The following is a 22186-nucleotide window of genomic DNA, read 5'->3' as shown; positions in this document are numbered from 1 at the left end:
AAAATTCCTTTCTTAACCTCCTAAGTTTCTGTACAGATGTAAATCACTCTGACGCTCTCCATGCTCTTTTTCCATGTGTGTGCATGCATTCACAAACATATTGCAACACCTGGAGAAATTACTCAGAGATAAAGGAGAACCCATAAAGAGGCAATATGTGTGTTGGCCAAGAGGTCCAACTTTAATATATGAAGCTATATGAATAATAACCTAAGATTAATAATTGTACTACTAGCAATACCAATGTATAAATCATACATATTAAAATGAACATCAATTGCATCATTAAAATGATGTATTGCTTGTATATTTACTACAGTAATTGGGAAACACATGAGAGAAACTAATGGAGGTGCTGAGAAGATACCATTTATTAATTCCAAGACAGGTGTCAGACTTATTTTCAGATATTGTTTCTTAACAATATTTGTTTACTCTTCTAAATGAAAATAATATATCGGAGAAAACCTGTGACTAAGGCTTACTTCTAAGATAAGGCTTCATATTCCTTTACATAAACTCCTTATATTTTTCCAATTTATACCCAATGTCTAAAAATGTTATTAAATGAAGTAATCTATAATCCATCTGGATGGAATTTTATTAAAGCATATCCTTTCATGCTCTCTGGAGAATCCATGTTATTGGAAACCAAACACACAAGAAAAGGTGTCCACATTTAAACCAAGGACACTAAGGGACAGAGAATCCTGAATGGCCAGCACAACAAAGAGCCCTCACATTTTATTCAAAGTACTAGGCTACATACTGCTTTGGGCGATGGCTGCTTCCAATAAAGTCATGTTTTATTGAAAAAGCCGTAAGTAAGTTTTTCAACATTATCATCATCACTAGCATTGCCAGGAGCAAGATAAAAGCCTGGGTCATGCTGATGCTGTTTGTATCCCAAAGACAGGCAGATGGAAGACAGAGTCAGTTGGGGTCTCATCCGAGGCACTGACTTAGGATAGGGCAACAGCAGTCCTCTCAACTTCTGGGGCTCCTGGGACGTCAGTACTCCAAGTGTTCATGTGAATAATATCCACCAGAGTTCAGGGAAAAAGGAAGGAAAGATGAGGAAGGTCCTTCAGGAGATGGATTGGCACATGGCCACAATCTTGGGCTCAAACACAGGAACATTTGTGAGGATGGCTCAGGACTGTTGGGCTTACAGTCACTAAGGGTCGGAACTGAATCAATGGCACCGATAACTACAGGTACACAGCATTCAGAAAGATCCTTGGTGGTGCAGTGTACACACTTTTGGCTGCTCACCAAATGGTTGGAGGTTCGAACCCACCAGCTGCTCTAAGGGTGAACAAGGTGGCAGTCGGTTCATCGCCATTACAGGCTTGGGGACCCCATGGGGTAGTTCTGTCACTGAGGTAGGCTGCTGTGAGTCAGAATGGACTGGATGAAAACAAGTTTGGTTTGTCTGGTGTACAGTGTCTATCTTTAAATTCCTTTCCATTTCCATTTTAGACTTCTCTAAAAGGCTCTGGCATTCAAACTTGGGGCTGGACTGGCTGGGGTAAATGATCCAATGCTTTTTGAGAACAACGTGCCGAAACACTATCCACACCACCAACGAAGCACCAGCAACCGATCCTGCCCAGGGCTTACCCTGGGTCCAGCTGTGTACCAAGAATTTTGCATATTGAATGTATTCCCTACGGTCCCAGTAAGAGGCTTATGAATAGTATTCTCCCTGCTTTATAGCTAGAGATGCTGAGATTGAGAGATAAGCCAATGCTTCAAGAAAGAGAGATTAAATCACTGCTTTTTATCTAAGTGGTGCAAGTTCAAATGGTTCTCAGGTATGACTGTAATGGGAAGATTTCAGTCCACCCGGAAGTGATTCAGAAGAAAAGCCTGGCAAGTTCTCCTCTGACACGTACAGGATTGCCATGAGTTGGCAGACATTCCTGGGAAACAGATGTGTCAACCTTTCTAAAGTACGAAGCTTTTAATGATATGTCCTGGTGTTCGAAGTTTCTTTGTGAACTAAATTATTAAAATAAAGTTCAGAAAACTGTTAGGTTCAGATTCCTACCTAACAAGATTGAAAACTGCCCTACAAAGTGTGCTAAGTGGGTTTGAACAGGTATGGTTTCGACACCTACAGTCCCCACTGGTCCCTGAGCAGGCCACCGGAAGTTAAGAGCAGAGCAAGGAGGCTGGACTTTCACATGCACATGTGGTCGGTATTACCTTTTCTCTAAGGACAACATTCCCCATGGAACGAGGGTATTTGTTAAAGGCTCTAAGATGGCTAAGCTAGCAAAGCTATAGTTTGAGAATAATTAGGTATTAAAAACCCAACTCAAGATCTTCTCACACTAAAAACAGTAGCAATGATTATTCTAAAAGTTATGTGTGTGGGGAGAATGGAGTCATGTTCTCAACATGCTAGAATTTTAGAGGTAAATTTTCTATGATGTTGCGACTAATTCTCAGCCATTGAAGGCAGTGGTGGAAAGAAGTAGACAATAATAATGGTCCCCAAGGGAAAATGAAGCATGTCTCTGAAAACTCTCTGCTTTGGCCTTTTGACTATTCAATCTGAACTTGTCTGTTAATTCTTACAAAGGTCAGCAATGAATTTGAAATAAAAATTCCTTCATCACAAATGAGTTTTGTCTATTCTGGTTCTACCTCTGATGGTTTTCTCACTCACCCCCTGCTGGAACCTCTATAGGCTGCTGTCTTATTGAGATGAAGGGAATTTTGACTTTCTTTCCATTCTGAAAATTGGAATATCCATTCTCAATATTGAATTATGACAATACATATTTTCAAGCCATTCTTGCAAACACTCAGTATTTCACTTAGTACTTGACACATACCCAGAGAGTCAGGCAAAGTCAACTAATCGTTAATCACAGAGCAACATGTAATTCAAAGTCCTTTGTTTATAAATGCTGAATGAAGTTTACTGGGTTTCTTAAACATTTCACTGCAAGAATTAATCTTAGTAATTTGTTTCCTAAATTTCAGTATTATTTTCCTAAAGCAAGTAAAGGTTTGCAAATCAAAATATCATAACTAGTATTTACTAACAAGTAGCCATTAAATGGCTATTTACTTTTTTGATAGCTGTTAATGGTAAACGGAAAGATCTAGTGAGGCAGATGCCAGTCACTTAACTTGGATAAATATCTGAAAAATGACAAAACCTGTTCTATTTTTAATAATAGATATGATGAGATAACTTTCTATTCACATACATTGAAATAATATATTTTTTCTTGAAAGGAAGAAATAAGTCATCAATATACAATCTTTCGTGCCAACGTTTTCAACATTTTGAAATAGTGAGCACAATTTTTTTAATTGGGGGCTCTTAAAACTCTATCACAATCCATACATACACCCATTGTGCCAAATACATCTGTACATATGTTGTCATCTTTTTCAAAACATTTTCTTTCTACTTGAGCCCCTGACATCAGCTCCTCATCTTTCCTCCTCCCTACCTCCCCAATGTCACCTTGATAATTTATAAATTAATCCTTTTTTTTCATGTCTTACACTATCCGCTGTCTCTTTTCACCCACTTTTCTGCTGTCCATCCCCCTGGAAGGGAGGCCACATGTTGATCATTGTGATTGGTTCCCCCTTTTTCCCCTCCCCTTTACCCTCCAAAGTATCACTGTTCCCCTTGTTGGTCTCGAGGGGTTTATCTGTTCTGGATTCCCTGTGTTGCCAGGTCTTATCTATGCCACTATACATGTTCTGGTCTAGCCAGGTTTGTAACATAAAATTGGGGTCATGGCAGGGGGTTGGGAGGAAGCACTAAAGAACTAGAAGAAGGCAGTGTGTTTCACAGATGCTGTACTGCACCCTGACTGGCTCTTCTCTTCCTAATGGCTCTTCTGAGAGGGGTATTCACTTGACTACTGATGGGGTGTTGGGGCTCCATCCCTCATTCCCTTTGAGATGATTTTTGTTTGTTTATTTGTTTTGTTTTGGGTTTTGATGCCTGATACCTGTGAGAACTTTAAAAAAACGCAATATATTGGATCTTTATCTAAAACTATGGCTTATTTTCAGCTTGACGCTTTATTATTGATATTCCTTTTGGACATGCATAGTATACCATATTAATATTAAAATAAAAAAACAAGAGAATCCTTATGCGGAAGATTTGTATTTCATGTCTTCCTTAAGCAAATGAATGTCAGTAAAACATGTACCTTTTTTTTAACCATAGGGCTGGTAGAAAGGGAAAGCAAAACATGATATTTAATAATTAATTTTTTCTCACATATTGAGAAATGTATACATACAAATTTATAAGTAAAATCTTTCCATTTAGTAAAAATGGAAAGCAATAATATTTAAGAAATGTACAATACACATCATTTAAAACATAGTGTTTCTGAAACCACATGCTTGACATATGATTCGGTATTTCAATTCAAAAATGACCAGGGAAAAGGACAGCATCTCCCGTAGCATTCCTGTAGCCTCTCACCATTTTCTTGTAACTGCATGGTTTTATAGATGAAACTGGTATAGCAAAATGACAAATATAACATATAAAATAAAAGGGGGCAATAAATCACCAGTGACACTACAGCCCATTAAAATGCATCAGTTGGTGTTGCAGAAAGAAAATGTCCCCCTCGTTTTACAATCTTTCTATTCAAGGAGAAATTTCAGGATCTTCAAGGAAACCTTGCAAGAGACTCTGAAATTCCAAACAAATTATTATCATTCTTTGGCTATATGGCTAAAATATATGGCACTAACAGTCCCTGTTTACAGTTTCATAGGAAGCCACTAGAAATGCAGCTTGTGGATTTTCAATCATCCATGGAAGGGCAAGTAAAAGAGCCTGGGTGCAGAATCAGCTCACAGTCATTGCCATAGTGTCCATTTCAACTCACAGCAGCCCCATATGCATCAGGGCCATAACATTTGCAGAAGCAGATAAGCCTTTAGTAAACAAAAATATAAAAATGTAAAGCCATTGTTTCTTGACATTTCCCCCATTTAGTTTTATACATTTCTGACGGTGATATTTCCCTCTGATTCTAATTCCTCCCTGAAGGATTCTGGACTTATTAATTTACATCACATCAAAACAGTAGTTTCGACAGTTCTTAGAATTTGAATTGTGGTTCTTGTCAATGTTCTTTGGGTTTGGGGAACAAAAAGATGTCTGAAGTGGCAACGTCAGGGCTGGAGGGTGAAGGAGGTAAGTCTTCCCAAAGGAGATTCTTCTTTTAAAATAAAAACAGTTTTAAGAGGGGCTCATACAACTCTAATCCCAATCCATACATACATCAATTCCGTAAAGCACATTTGTACATTTATTGTCCTTGTCATTCTCAAAACATTTTCTTTCCACCTAAGCCCCTGGCATCAGCTCCTCATTTCCCCCTCCCTCCCTCATGAACAAAGGAGATTCTTGTAGGACAGCTTTTGCTACTCTCAAAGAATGATTAGATGCATTGTTGTGATAAAAAAGAAAGAAAGTTTCCTTGGCACAACTTTCCTGGCATTTTCCAACCAATGCAGTTTTTAAATTTTCTTAAAATTTCTTCCAATAATAAATAATGATCATTCTGTGCCTTTCAAGAAGTTCTATGAAGATTACCACTTGGAAAACCCTGAACACAGTCCCCTAACCTCCTGAGATGCTGTCTCCACCTGGAATTTAACTGGGCCAGCAGATACCTTTGGAAAGCACTGCTCTGATGAGATTATGAAATCTCTGCCCAAACACCAACCAATAAAACTCTTTTCAAATTGTGAACTGGGTGGAAGTTGACAGAAAAGGACTGGTTTTCCAGTAAGTCACACATATTTTGTTTCATGCTCTTGATTGTTGTTGCTGCAGTAAGTTGCCATTGTGGTTGTTAGGTGCCACCGACGGCCTTATGAACAACAGAGCAGAACCCTGCCCAACCTCATGCCATCCTCGTCTTTGTACTCCTCTTTGAGCCCATTGTCGCAGCCGCTACGTCACGTCAGTTCACCAAGAGTCGTCTTCTTCTTCCTTGCCCTTCAGCTGTACCAAGCGCGATGTCCTTTTCCGGGAAGTGGTCTCTCCTGATAACCTGTCCCAGGATGTGAGGGAGTCTCCCCGTCCTCTCTTTTAAGGAGCACGCTGGCTGGACTGCCTCCAAGACAGATTTGTTTGTTCTTTTTGAAATCCATAGACTTTCAATATTCTTCACCAGCACCATCATTCAAATGCAGCGGTTAATTTCTGGTCCTCCTAATTCAACGTCCAGCTTCCACATACCTATGATGCGACTGAAATACTCTAAGCGTGGGTTGGCTGTTGGGTTCCTGCTCTTCGATGATTTAAAGTTATCTTATGCAGGAGATTTACCTAATGCAATGTGTCACTAGATTTTTAAAGTGCTGTATCCTTGAACATTGTGGATCTCAGCAAGATTAAATTACTATGCCAAATGAAAATATCATTGATTGCAATCCCCCTAAACATCACGTATCCCACTTATTTCCTGCATCTCTTATTTCCATTGTTTTTCTCCCTTATATTTTCATGCCATAGGAAGTTTGTCACTGGGCAAATACTGCCCTTCTGGATTTTAATGGTTGATTACTAACTACATAACTCCCTAGTGGTTATTGTTCATTTTAGAGACATATGCGTTGTTTGCTGGAAAACTGAGTCACAGAGGTGAGTTCCTTTCCCGGTCTAAAAAGTGTTGTACCAGTAATGGTCTTATTTCCTTACCTACGTGTCAATCCATCTCAGCAAGTGTCTTCTTTATTCTCTGCCCCTCGGCTGTACAAAATGTGATGTCCTTTATCCAGGAAGTGGTCTCTCCTGATAACATGTCCCAAGTCTGTGAGACAAAGCCTCCTCACCCCCTCTTCTAAGGAGCATTCTGACTGTACTTCTTGTAAGACTGGTTTTGTTTTGTTCTTTTGGAAGTCCGTGCTGCTTTCTTTTCCAGCAACATAAGTGATTCAATTAAACTACTGCTAGTAGTTTAATATATAGGTATATTTGTTGATCTGGGATATTTATAGTCCTGTTGTTCTTAACATAGTTCACATATAAAAGCTCCTTGAGATCAAAGAGCACATGCTACACTATATTAAATTTCCTCTTTTACCATTGAGTTAATTACACAGAAAGACCTCCAAGAGGCTGACTACTTCACAAATGCAAATGATAAATGCACAAATACTCTGCCTTCTCTAGTAAAGTCTAGGATGGCACATATGCTTTGATCAGCTCTGAAATGTAGCTCTCTATGTCTAAGTCTTTCAAGAATTAAGATATTACTTAGATCTCTCTGAGCATTAAACTCTATGGCCTGAAAAAAATGTATGCAAGGGGAGGTGAACTAATGGCCAGAGCACCTTTTCTGTGCATGTGAGTCTTGGGGGTTTGTCTCCTATAATTCACTCACAAGGACAACTTCCCACTTGAAAGCTCCATCGATGTGATAGATGTGATTTATAAAGAGAAAAAAAAGGTATGGAAATGGGTTTACACCAACTGTAAATATCTATAATTTATAAATTAATTCATTGTATCAGAAAATAAGAGCTGGGGTTTGTGTGCCATTTCTTAACGCTTTCTTATGCTCCTTACCAAAGGAAATGGTTGGCAAAAATTGCTTATACTTTTAGAAATGGACTGATTTTATAAATGTATTCTCATAAATAGTGTTTCCAAGTATTTGTGAACACACTTCACAATAAACATAATTCACAATCTCTTAAGATATAAAAATTTGAGTCTAATTTAATATTTTGTCGATGAAGATTTACACAGTAAAACATACACCCACTAAAATGATCTACAGGTAACTGAATGACACTGGTTACGTTCTTTGAGGAGTTGTGCACCCACCCTGACCATTGTCTGTCTCCAAGTTAGGCTCCCGTTCCTCCTTGATTAACATGCCCTCGTGGAAGCCTACACTTCCTGTCTAATCTTTCACGTTGCTACAGTTATTGTCAATTTGATTTAATATACACAGATCTTAGAGCGCACAATGCTCAAGGTGGATACTCTTTAAAAATTAGACTAAGCGCTTGTTTGAGTTTAAGGAAACTTGAAGGAATATATTTTGGTTTAAGGTTTAAAAACTGTCAAAGGACATTAGTCTTGGGGATTTATATAGTCCCATGTGTACAGAAATTCTGAAATTCATGGAACTTTGAAATTCTCGTCTGATGTGGAAATTGGTCCTCCCAGTTCATCAAAGTAGCTATGATATACTTTCAGTTACTCTTTCAACTTCCAGAGAAGCTTAAACATTTCTTATGGATCTTGCTAAGAGTAATAACGGATTCAAATTGTGCTTTTGTAAATGGATTGAGAAACCACTTGCTTTGCTTTATTTGCAATAAAAACATCTACTGAATTAAAAAATATTCTATAAGGAAAGATGCTTTGTATAATTAAGATAATATCAGTCTGAACTGAATAGGCAGAATAAGCCAATTTCAAGAGTTTCTCACCCTCAATCAAATATATTCAGAGTTTACTCGTGATAGGTAATGGAAGATACAAAATATCTAGAAATGGATTAAACATTAAAGATTGACTATTAAAGTGATTCATCAAGCAGGTAATTTTGATTAACCACTAGGTGTCAGGAGAGTTACGTTAGTAAAGAAGACAGACAGACAGACAGAGTGAGCCCATGCTGTACAGCCTACATTCCAGAGGAAGGAATACACAGTGACGAAATACTTTCAAAAACAAGTCGGGACTGTGCTGGCTAAAGAACGACTGCAGGGCCACTGCTTCAGAGGCTGCTGTCTGGGAGTCTGAGGAAGGGACCTTTCCAACGAGGGGAGACGAGTTGGTAATGTGGAGAACGGCAGGAAGAGTGCGAATCAGAGACAGCAGCAGTGCAAAAACCCTGGTGCATGACCAAACTTGATGTTTTGGAGAAACCACGCGTTTTAGCAATGAGAATGAATTAAACCTGGTGAAAGATGAGTGCCCAGGGCAAGAGGAGACCCCTTACACAGCTCGTGATGTCCCTCAAAGGCATTTGGAATCGACGGGTTATCTCTAGGCTTCACATTGATTCCAACTCATAACCCATGTACAACAGTGGTTCTCAACCTGTGGGTCACGACACCTTCGAGGGTCGAACAACCCTTTCACAGAGGTCGCCGGATTCATAACAGCAGCAAAATGACAGTGATGATGTAGCTATAAAAATAATGTTATGGTTTGGGAGTAGTAAAGGGTGGCGGCCTCAGGAAGGCTGAGAAACAAGGATGTACAACATAGCAGTTCTACTGTAGGGATTCCAAGGCTGCATATCTTCACTCAGCAGACTGCCACCTTGTTCTTTCACAGGGAGAGGCTGGAGGTGACTTCAATCTGCCATTTGTGTTGCTGACAGACAAGCGCTTGACCACTGTGCTACCAGTGCTCTAGTCTAAGGGCAGGAGAAAGCTACTTGAAGGCTAAAAATAAGACTAATAGGACCACATATTAATAATATTAAAAAATCAGCCCAGTTTCTATCTTGCCAATGAGTTAGTAGGGAGACACAAGGGAAAATAAGAGACCAGATAAAATGTGTAGTGGGGTTTGGCAGAGAAAATGGCTTAGGCTGGCCAGGGGAGTAAGAGGGAACGATGTCAATAAATGTGGAATATATACTGGAGGCAGACTTGACACGACTGGCTTACATACAAAATTCCAAATGTGTTAGAGGATATGAATAAATACATAAAAATGTTCACAGGAATGATATTCTTAAAATCATCAGTATTTCTCATGATATGGTGTGCATTTAATCCAAATCCGTTGTGAATCTCAGAGGCATATTTTGGAACTCCACTGCCATGACCTCGGTGCCGAGGGAATATCAGACAAAGATTCTTCCTCTTAAGGAGTTTGGAATCTTATAGGGGAGAAAGACAGTGACAAAAAGAAATAAGTGTAGAGGGTGATACGTGAGATAAAAAGGAGGGCATGCCAGGGCAAGACGCGGGACAGGCGTGATGACAGGTTGCTGGGGGGAGATGGGTGAGTATTCCGTTTCATTGAATGAATACTTATAGGAAATGAGGGAGATCACCAAGAGGATATCTGATGGTATTCCCAAGCTGGGGAAAGTGAAAAATATTGCCATTAGATTAATTTTGAGTCATGGTTACTTTGCGTATGTCAGAATAAAATTTCTCCATAAGACTTTCAATGGCTGACCTTGAGGAAGGAAAATCAGGCTCTTTCACTTTTTTGCCAATACAAGTGCTTCCTTTGTTATTCCCTATTCATTGGTGCACATAAGAGACAACTGAAAATGCTAAAGCTTGAGTCAGCCACACTTCTTAGTCTCTTTAACACTCCAAAGAGGTTTTGTGCAGCAGATTTGCCCCAAAACGTCCTGTGATTGTTTGACAGCTGCTTCCATGGGGGTTGATTGTGGATCCAAGTAAAATGAAATGCTCAACTACCTCTATGGATATCATGATGTCTAGTTGTGAGTATTTTGGTTTCTGTACATTAACTTATAATCCATTCTACAGGTTGTAGTCTAGTTTTCATCAGTTAATGTTTAAGACCCTTGGCTTTTAGTAATCAAGGCAGTATCATCTGCACATCATAAATTGTTAATAATCATTCCACCAATCATGATACTATGTTATTTTTCAGACAGTCCAGTTTCTCACATTATTTGCTAAGCATAAAGCTTGAGTAAGCATGAGCAAGCATACAACCTTGACACACACCTGTCTTTATTTTAAACCATTCAGTATCCTCTTGTCCTCTTGGAAAGACTGACTCCTGAATTATGTACAGGTCCATCCTGAGCACTATGAAGTCTTCTTTAATACCCAATATTATTGTTATTCATAATTTATTATACCTACACAGTAACATGAATGCCTTTGCATAATCAGTAAAACAACAGTTGAAAATCTTTCTTGCATTCTTTTATCCCAAACCAATCTGACGTCAGCAATGATGATGTGTTTTCAAGTCCTATTTTGAATTCAACTTTAATTTCTAGCAGCTCGTTATTAATGCACTGCTAGATACATGACTAGATACATAAACTGCTAGATAGTCGTTAAACTACCTTCATCAAAAATGTACTTACATGCGCTATTGTTTGATGAGTTAAATGTTCTGTCGGGTCATGTTTCTTTGGAACCGGCACACACACGGACCTCTTCCGATTGGTGGCCCAGGCAGTTGTCTTTAAATTTCTTGGCTAGAGACGTGAGTGCTTACAGCACTGCAACAGTTTCTGGAAACATTGCAATTGGATGCCATCGGTGCCGGGAGTCTTGTTTGTCACCAAGTTCTTCAGTGCAGACTCCTTCAATATCTTTTCTTGATCATATGCTACCTCTTGAAATGGTGGACAGTCAACCACTTATTTTTGCTACAGTGAATCTGTGTATTCCTTCCTCATTCAATATTACAACTCAAAGCTTGATTTTTTTCTTTTATTCTTTCAGCTTGAGATATGCAAAGTATATTCTTCCATTTTGGATTACTAATTTTTGTGTTGGCATACTTCATTATAATGCTTTTTCTTCTCAGACTGCTATTTGAAATTTTCTGTTCAGCTCTTTTACTCGATCATTTATTCCATTTGCTTTACATATGTTACAGTGATGAGCAATTTTCAGAGTCTCTTCTGACTTTCACTCTGGTCTTTTTTCCTTTCTTGTCATTCATTCTAACAACCATTTCCCTTAATCATGTTTGATGTTCTTGATGTTATCCCACATTTGGTCATTAGTCTTCAATGTGTCAAATTTGGTTTTGAGATGGCCTCTAAATTCAGGTGGGATATACTCAAGTTTATATTTTGGCTTTTATGAGTTGTTTTAATTTTCTTTTGCTTCAAATTGAAATTGTACAAGAGAAATGGAAAGTCTTCAACAGTCAGTTCCTGGCCCTGTTTCACTGAAAAGAGAAGGTTTTTCCATTGTCTCCTCCCATAGATGTTCCATCTGGCTAATCCACTGTATAATGACAAGTTATGTTGTTGAATAAAGATATCTGCAATGAAGAAGCCTTTGAACTTACATATTCTATTATGGAATCTCCAGTTTTGTTTATATCACCAAGACTCTATTTTCCAACTACTGATCCTTTTTGTTTTCAAAATTCACATTCCAATCACCCATAATTCCCAATGCATCTTGACTACAGGATCAATTTCAGACTAAAGGATTTCATAGAATTCATCACCACCAGCTTTAGTATTTGGTGTATCAGTCTGAATAGCAGTTGTATGAACTAGTCGCCCTTATAGATGTATAACTGTTATTCTATGACATTCAGCACTGTAATTCAGGACAGATCTTGAACTGTTCCTTTTTGATGATGAATGCAAGGTCATTCCTCTTGAATTTGTCATTCCCAGTATAATAAACAATAAGATTGTCTGACTCAATATTGGCAGTATCAGTCTATTTTCTCTCAGTAATTCCTAGGCTATATATCAATCTTTATGTGTTGTTCCGTTTAATTTTTGAGGACTTCTTCTTTTCCTAATTCCTAATATTTTGTACATTCCTGCTATCAATGAATGTTTCCAGCTCTTTATTTTCATTCTGATGGAGAATAAAGCCCCCCGAACATTCTCTATCCATGTTATGAAGGGAGACTCATCTTTGAGGAGACAGCTGGAAGCTCTTCTCCAGCCATGTTTCTCCTGCCTTCAAACCGAAGTGCTTCATCTTTCAGCACTGTAGTAGAAAAATGTTCTGCTGCGTGGGCTACCTCTGCTTTCTTCCTAGCCCGTTCTTATTCTCAAAGCTTGGCAGTAATCTGTTCACACCATGGAGGATTCTGCTAGTACTTGAAAGACTGATAGCGATGCTTCCAACATCACCACAACACATAAATTCACACAGTTTGGCAGCTAATCTACACGCAAGGTTGTCATGAGTTGGAAATCTTTTCCAAAGCTTGCAATTTTATGTGGGAATAATTTTGGGGCAGCTCTCACTCTTTTTTAAAAGTAGTAATTAGATCTATCATTAAATTCTCCATGCTCTGATATATCCAATTCGTACTTGCCCCACAGAGGTTGCTTGGTTTGTAAATATTCTATGATACAGATAATAACATGAACATGCATAGGTTTATTAAAATGGATGATAAAATGTGTATTTAGAGGAACACTTTCCACAGCATCTTGTAGTTGGCTGGATTATTAAATTATAAGCAAAGCAAAAGTATCTTAAATAAAATAGATGGCAAAGGCATTTTTTACATGAACAAAAATTCTTAAAAGAAACTTCTAATGTATTCAGTTCTCAACCACCCGTCCCCAAACTGCAAAGCAGTTTTATATCAGGGTCAGTGTATCACAAGTTAAAAGAAACAGAGTAAAGACTAGAGGCACATTTAGCTTCTAGAAATTTCTCCAAATATATTCCTTAGATAACAGTTTGTGGTAGAATATTCATTCTAATTATATGCTATGCTTCCTGTCACAGTCTACTTTCAATACTTTAGCAAAAGATTGCTATGCTGTTGGGTTGCTAACTACAAGGTCTATAGTTCGAAACTACCAGCTGCTCTGCAGAAGGAAGATGGGATTTTCTACTCCCATGAAAGTGTACAGTCTCGGAAAGCCACGAAGTAGGGCAGTTTGACATTGTCCGACAGTGTTGTTGTGAGTCAGTCTCAGAGACAGTGAGAATGAAACATACAGTGGGAAAGAAAATTAATTTAGTACGTTGTAAACAGAATTTCTGTTTCACAATGAAAGAGAACTAGAAGAGAGAAAAACAATTCAAAGAGAATCTTAAGCTATATGTAGTGCTCACAGGCTTTCTCACAGTTACGGTTTCTGTTAAGTCTATGCATGTTTTCAGTTAAACAGAGGTGTATACATGGGAGTAAGTGAAAGAAAAACAGCAACAAAAAACTCCTGCATTATTATTCATATATGTATTGTTTATTCCTAATAAAACATGTTTAAATATGTCTGTGCAATCAGTGGATGTCTGCAGACAAGTACTTTCAGTGACACATTTGTCCTCGTCACTCTGGGAGCGTTCAGAAAGAAAAAAAGGGGGGCAGGGGAGTGGTGAACAACCCAAGCAGAGGCTTCTGCAGGAATATGTTGGGTCACTTAATTTAGGGGAGAAAGATCAGCAGAGACAGTTATGGAACTAATTCTTGAGATCTCCAAGAGTTTATCTTGATAGGCTTTTCTAAGAACACAGGGCAATCACAAGGGCTTATTAAGAAGATACAAGGAAATGGAAAACTGCACTGGTGGGATAAAGACCAGAGAATGGCGCTGATTGATGGATATTTTTTCCATCATGACAATGCCCCTGTTCATTCATTGATTGTAGCCCTGGTTGCTCTATCAGGATATTTAATTGGGAAACCTTATCCAATCCAGCCTACAGCCCTGATCTTGATCTCCCCGACTTCTCTTTGTTCTCCAAACTCAGAGAGCGTTGAGAAGGAACAAGATTTAAGTCCCGCAAGGGTGTGAGGACTGCATATGGACGCAGGCGAATCAGAGTGCAGGATTCTTCCTGGGAAGTTAGAGAGAAGGAAGCCCTGCCTTCAGAAGTATTTATCTCTACAAAGAGGCTGTATCAAGAGACAATATCTTCTTCTTTTGATATGTTTATCCAATAAATGTTCTGTTACTTATAGCAACATTTTGTAACATTAATCCCCACGGCATTATGTATGGTAAATGATGGTGGATTTCCTGCGATGTATTGAGGACATCTCTAGTACAGTGATGCGGACTTTATCAACCATACTAACGGTCTATGTTTTCATCTGCTTCTTTGGACTCTTCTGGTTTCAGACTAGTCATTCAACCAAGTAAGTCAACAGGTATTTACCAAGACTTCGCTTCAGTGTGAGGCACAGAGGCCCAGTCCTATGTACCGGCATCAGGGGACAGGACCACAGCTCCATTTGGTTTTACACAAAGTGGGGAGGGCCCATCTACCCAAACCAGGTCTGCCAGCAGTAATATGTAAAGTTCTCGAGGTTATCAAGCACAAAGTAGCATGCTATTTATAGGAGCAGATGCAACCCAATTAAAACAAAGTAATTAAAAAGAGCTATAAGCATTTTGATGTATCCATCCTAGCGGTCCTTAGAAGGGACAGTACTGGTCTAGTTAGCAGGATAATAACTGGTCAATGGGGGATAGATGCACAATCTGTTCTGAAGCTGTTCAACATGATCACAAAAACTTTTGAAATACATGTTTCTTTTCTATTCCATCAGTTAGAAAATTTGTATTTTCTTTACTTTCCTAAATGACAGTGACATCATACTTTTCCTACCTGAGAGTTGGTGCGTACATAGGGGTTGATGTTAAGTACGGGAAATCACCCAAAATAAGACTATTTAAAAGAGGTGGTTGATCTAGATCTGGCCCACAGAAGGTGCTCAATGAATGTCATAGAAGTAGTAGAATGAAATTAGTTCCAGGCTGGAAGTATGACTCATGAATAAATTCATGCAAAACAATGTTATTTCCATCAAAATTGATCACTTATCCAAATGAAAAAATACACAAGAAATATAACTTGAGTTGGCATTTACAGGAGCAAGATTAGCCATGAGCGAATCTATCAATAAATATTGAAGACCAAGAGTATTATTACATTAATAAAAAACTTGGATTTGAATCTTATTCTAACACTTCATCATGTTAATCCTTAATGAACGTAAGTAAATATTGTAGCTCACCTGCAGCCTGAAATAAAGAGTGCCGTATGCTGAAACCAGTTGTGTGTCTTTTATACACTGGCTTCAAAATGATCACTTAGACACGGTCGATCAGGCTGATGGCGCAGGGCGACTTGACATGTACTTTCGTAACCATGCAAACTTAACAGAGAAATCTAATTTCAGAAGTTCCCTTTCATGCTACTTCATATAATAGGATAATAGTTAAAACCCACAATAGGGGCTATATCTTCCCATGAGTATTCCTTTTATTGTTGTGTGACTACGTCATTGGTGGGCACTTTGCTTACAGATCTCCAGGGGCTATTTCTTACAGGTACAGGCTGAGGGGGAAGAACTTGTGCTAAGAAAGACAACTGTCCCTGCAGAACCCTTCAGAAGGTCAGGGCGCGAGAGAGTGTGTAACCTGTAGAACTTTAATCACTAGAAGAAATATGCTTAAAGGAAAACCTTTAATATAAGGGAAGCAGAAGTGTCAGAGAGGTCTACTGTTCACAGACCCTCAAACAGAGGGCTGAAAATGGAGAATTCTAGTGGACAGGGCAGTGGAATATCATACAATTTCTTCATATTATAAAACTAGTCTGTAATTTTCTTGAGCCTGAATTGCTTTGCTTTCCAAAATAATAAGCTCATAGAATCACCTACACACTTAGGATTTCTTACCATGAGTTAATCTTTATCACTTTTGGAAGGGTTAAGAAATATTTCTGAGTTTCATCATTAAGTAAAAAAATCATGCTAGTGAAAATTTTATGAAAACCAGGTGGCTGTCATTTGCTTTGTTTTAATCATGCAACAAAATACAATTATTGTTGGCCTTCTGAAACTGGAATTTGAGCCCTGTTCACATAATTAATGTGGACTTTTTGACACTGACTTGCCTTTGTTATAGGCCAAAAGTTGATCTTCTGGGATTCTCTGACACTCACCTTCAATCTGGAATAATTTACTGGACTCTTTCCTTAGATGAGATTACGGAGCTGTCCATCCACCTTTAGAGGCACCAGGAATGAACAAGCTAGTTTCTCTTGTTATCAAGAAGCACGTACATAGTTCAACTCCATGACTTTAAGCCATTCATTTTAAAATAAAACTTTCCTAAATTATTCAATGCATTTGACTTGCAGATGTGTCTGCTTTATATAAGCACTCTGCTTTGGAAGAAGGATCTACAAAGCATGCAATCAGCTCTGCCCCAGTTGTGCGCACGTGCAAAGCTGTTGGAACAGCATCACCGCAGACAGCTCTGAGTGACTTCATTTAATAACACCACAGGCAAAGCTGCGCATTGCTAAATGCATGTGCAAACTAGCTTCTTCAAAGGGAAAATAAACCTCTCTCACTCTCAAATTGCAAAGCCTTTTTAAGATTAATTTGGAAAACTGGGAATATATCTTCACGTATTTTATCTGAAAGCCTGTTTGATGTCATTGCTACAGCAAGTCCAGCAAATTTCAATTCTATACAACATTAGGCTAGAAGGGAACATACCGACAGACTGAACACACAATGAGAACATGCAGTGGAGTTGTATTAAATGCATGAATATACATGTGACATAGAAGAGGCCAAGCATATCACTTAATTTAATAAGGGCGTAAGTCTGGACCAGAGGTCTGCAACATTGTCAACAAGCCTTGAGCAAAGGAGGAAATGTAGAGGGAAACAAAGCTGAGAAAAATGAGAAGGAAATGGGCAAGATGACTCATCTGTACTTGAACATCTGACCTGGTAGTTGGTCGTCGCCTGCAGCAGGGGCGATGCGAATGTATGGTGTTGTAAGCTGAGTCACGATTATCGCAGCTAAGGCAAAGGAAGATTTCCAGGTCAGCATGCATGAGGGAAAAAAAAGCCAGACTGAAGCTAGGCTAGCAAGAAGAATCTTGATCAATATACCAAATTGTCTCTACTTTGTTCCAACAACAAACAGAAAAAAGACAGCAAGGTGGTGATTTCGTGAAATCTTTTCTCTTTAACAAACTTTAGGCAGGCAGGCTGATTTTTAAGTATGAAACAGTTGTAAGCTTTGGCTGAGATCTTGATCATTTGAAAGAAATACCAAAAAAAGTAAAAAATAAAAAATAAAACCACATTACAGTCCCAAAGAAGTCTGAAAACCGAATAGTGTTTCCAACTGCTATTGGTTGTAGTATATATTAAGGTAAATTGTAGGCTTTTTGAACTTTCTAAGTTTTTTAAAAAAATGTCATAATATTTATTTCCCCACTAAAATCACCCTTTGTGAAAAATATTGTCATTAGAGCCATTTTTCTGAAGAAAAAGTTTCTGTAATACTGAAATCGCATTAAAGGAGCCTTACTTCATCAAATTAAGATACAAGCATTGATTAATAAACAAACTAGCAATTACTTTTGCGATAGTTGCCCTGGCTCACATGTAACCAAAGACAAGATTAAGATTTTTGACGCTGACATGGGGGCTTCTTGGTTTGCCTGCACAGCTCAGTGGCTGTGCTTAAGTGGCTAACAATTATGACACACAAATATCAAAAGACAAAATTAAAAGTAGAAAATTAAAATGTCAGTTCTAAAGTAATACAGCTGGAAAGTGATGCAAAGAAACAAATATTGGAAAATTAAGGACAGGCTTACATGAAAGATTACTAATTTACATGGAACAGCCTGAGTGCTATTAGAAATGTGGCAGGGAGTAAGGAAAATAGATCATCGACCATCTGCAGACAATTAAATTCAAAACTGCTGCTACATAATATTTTGAAATATCCCTCTGCACCATTCAAATAGTGCTGCTGCTTGTAACTAGACAACTGTAGGCACTGGGTTTAGTAGTCACGCACACATTATTAATGAAAGCATGCTACTATTGCTAAGTTAGATTAATAAACCTACATTTTGGCTAGAGAAAGGAGAATTCCCAAGGCATTCAGTACATCATTTTCTTTATATGGTGTATTGTGCAATTTTGCATACTGATAGAATAACTTGCATACTATAGCATGCTATTTCTAAGACTTGTTACAAATTGGGTGCCAATTTAAAGTTTCATAGATTTAACATTCTTGCTTGAATCATAGACTATTATTATCTAACCAATAGTCATGTGTGGTTTTTCATTTACTTCCAGGAAAATACTACCCACTTTACAAATGCCAAAGGGTTATAGAAAAAGCAGAGCACTAGCCAGCATCCGAAAAGATAAATAGAAAAAAAGTTTACTTGAAAAACAACTATGCAGTGCAGCCATGCATTCAACAAACAAAAAGGAACCCAAACTTCAACCAAAGGCTCCCAATCGAGGATTCCAATGTCAAAACCACACCCCAAATATCAGGAAAGACTTTGACATGATGTCTACGTTCTCTTTTGTAAAGTGCTTGTAAATGCCTATTATCTTCAGTTACAAAGAAAAACCTTGATTGTGATTATGAATTACTTTTAAAAAGATTCAACGGGTCTGCTGCCTGTTTTATCAAATAAAGTTTTATTGCAACCCAGCCATATTCATTTTCTTATGCATTGGCTCTGGTTGATTTTGCAATGCAATGACAGAGATCAGTTTTTGTGACCCAACCAAATGGCTAGAAGTCTAACCTATTTTGTCTGGTCCCTTTAGGGAATTGATATTGCCTTAAAATACTATCAATTAGAATGTATTACAAAAGAGACCATTATAATTTTCTATAAAATAAGAAACTCCTATCCTATAATGTGAAAATGTGGACAAATTTAGGGCTCTTTTAGGTATGAAGGAATATATGGAAGAATAAAAAAAAATCTTGGAGTGTATCAGACTACTAAGTGCCACTTCAATTGCAAAAAAGCAGGATATTTTTTGGAATTTGATGAATTGGCATTTACCAAACTGGGTTCATCTACTATTCTTTGAAAAATGAATGAGTTTGGGTCCAGTAAATTTTAGAAACAAGGTTGAACAAAGTTAAACAGATCTCTCATTTTCTTGTTAGGAATTTCTCAGGGGCCTTAATATACTCAAGATGTACATTATGAAGACTAATTCAGATTAAGGAAAAAATCATTTCTACAAAATGTTGAATGATAAATAAATATGTAATTCTATTGCTAAACTCATAGCTAAATATTAAAAGATTATCACTTTTCCCTATATGAAATATAAGTAATTAAAAGGAATTTTACATAGTTTTATTTTCAATAGACTTTCTTGTCAACTCTTTCATTAGGATTCCTTCAATCCCTAGCATGGTAGCCTAAGAAGAATAGCATTTCTTTGAACAAACAGTGAACAGAAATAGTGTAGAGAAATTTTTCATAAAGCTTAATGCTTTTTAAAAATTCAAATTTCTGAATATAGTTTGGAATTGTATAGGAACAATGAAAATCCTTCACAGTTTTCTGAAGGTCTTATAGCAGAGCACATGCATATGCCATTACAAATGTAAGTTAAGTAATATAGTAAGCTTACAATCATGGAAGCACTGCTGCACAAAAGATTTACTTTTAAGTATAACACTAGGATAATGGTTTGTGTTCTTTTTGTTGAAGGTTTATATTTTGCCTTCTCTACTAGTCTCTGGAAAACATCTGACAAGTGTTTGCAGACATTTATCATTTTGAGTTCCAGCTACCTTCCTGCTGGACAGGTAATAGGAAGACAGGAATAGATTAACTCGCATGACTGCACACTTCTCTTTAAACAAAATGAAATGTCATCAAGGCAATCCAAAGCTTCAAAATTTAAAAGGTGGTATGTCTCTGTATCTGGATGTCTTGGAGTATTTTCTGACTAACATATAATAAATAGCCAATCAGATAGTTCAAAAATCAGTGAGTCATAAGGGGGCTTGCAAATGGCTATATTGTTCAGGACAAACGTAGGTGGCATCATCATATGGAAAATATAAGTTGATGAAAGATTAGATAATGTGTAAAGTTTAAATTGCTTATTACATACACTAGAACATCAATGTACACAGAAGCTCTAATTTGCTACAAGAGACTTCATTTTTAAGTGTGTTCTCTCTGTGTAGAAGTGACTGTTGCAATTCTCCAAAACAACCAGTTACCAAAAGGGAGTCAGAAATTAAAAAGTTAAAGAAAGCATACATATTAGTTGTGATTTAAAAAACAAAGTTCTTGAAAATTCAGGAGTAAAGTCTGTTAATTCACCTCATTGTGTCCAAACATTGAGGGTATTCTATTGTATGGTGTCTTTACCATTGAACTGAAGAGAAACAATACTGTGTGATGAATATGCTTATAATCAACTATGGTCACATATAATACTGGGAACTCATCTAAATGCATAATTTAAAATTAGATGCATAAGCCTCTATACACATGGAAATATATAATACATACCTTAAATTTTTCCTGTTTCTAATTTTTATGAGGTTTTATAGTTGAGATGGTTAGTGTCAAAATAGAACCTTGGAATATGATTAAATGAATCATAAAATGAAATGTATAAATAGTATGAAATATCATTTTAAGAGCCATACCCTTACTTGAAATTACAAACTGAGTTCTTCATGAAAACAAATCCACCTCCACACTTGTCAACATTATTTTTTTATAAGAACATTAAAATCTCCAAAAATTCTCATTGCTACTCGGGAAAGTGGTTACATGCTTGAAAATTCAATTAAGCCTCCATGCTGTCAGCAATATGTGGCTGAAAACACTCAGGATATTTGAACTCTTTAAAATTTCGAACACTTTTACTATATAAGACCGATAAGATGATTTGATCTCCATTTCTCTGTTTTGATGGAGTAGTCTACATAAAACAACTTCTCCCACTGTAACAGGGCTTTTAAAAGTTCAAATTAAGAAGAACTTTCTGTTTAAAAAGGTGATAAAGCAATACTACATGTCACTGTCAAGGAGGATTGCTGGGCCAGTGTACATAGAACTCAATAAAATAAAGGAGACAAACAGGGGAGTTGTGCTGAGAAGGAGAATGCCTCCTTAGGTGTTCTCTGGTACTATCGTCTATGAAATATAAATGACAATGATATGTAATTAATATTAAAAATCTGTTTTCTTTTTCCTCAAAAGAGGAAAGCATTTGTTGGATAGCATTTGTTGCCGTGTAAATGTTTGAAAATGACGCAAAAATATGAGGAGAGAATACTTAGTAAACCAGGTCATCTGACTGTCTAATCACCCTTTGTTGCATTGAAAAAACAAAGGTTAAATCAACTAGTGGGAGAAAATAATGCAAATCACCATCTAATTCAATTTATTGTGAAAGCACCAAATTTGTCAGATTACCATATTTACTACTGTGTTGTTTATATATTTATTTAAATGAACATGGTGACATAATTCTCACAGTTAATTATAAGAAGGGGTAAGTCAAAGTCCTACAGTCAGTCACAGGTTCTTCTGGGTGAAAAGACAACAGATAGAGTGATAAGAACAGTGGTGGTGGTGGTGATGGTGGAGGTGAGTGGTGGTGGTAGAGATGGTGGAGGTGGGTGGTGGAGGTGGCGGTGGAGGTGGTAGTAGAGGTGATGGTGGTGGTGGTGGTGATGGTGGAGGT

General features: G+C 37.5%; 1 protein-coding gene across 7 annotated transcripts in view; it reads right to left on the bottom strand.

The window, feature by feature from the left end:
• Window positions 1-22186, bottom strand: part of PTPRM (protein tyrosine phosphatase receptor type M) — a 901381-nt gene that overhangs the window by 322517 nt on the left and 556678 nt on the right. For 4 of the 7 annotated variants that reach the window (XM_075533118.1, XM_075533119.1, XM_075533122.1 and 1 more), the window contains one exon: window positions 17411-17485. The exons of the other annotated variants lie outside the window; for them this stretch is intronic. In XM_075533118.1, the coding sequence (XP_075389233.1) occupies window positions 17411-17485 (75 nt within the window). The remainder of the gene's footprint in view (window positions 1-17410; window positions 17486-22186) is intronic. 7 annotated transcript variants of the gene reach the window in all.

Source organism: Tenrec ecaudatus, chromosome 15, assembly GCF_050624435.1.
Source record: "Tenrec ecaudatus isolate mTenEca1 chromosome 15, mTenEca1.hap1, whole genome shotgun sequence".
Taxonomy (NCBI): domain Eukaryota; kingdom Metazoa; phylum Chordata; class Mammalia; order Afrosoricida; family Tenrecidae; genus Tenrec; species Tenrec ecaudatus.
Note: the sequence above shows the minus strand (reverse complement) of the source record. Positions and strands in the feature narration are given on the sequence as shown.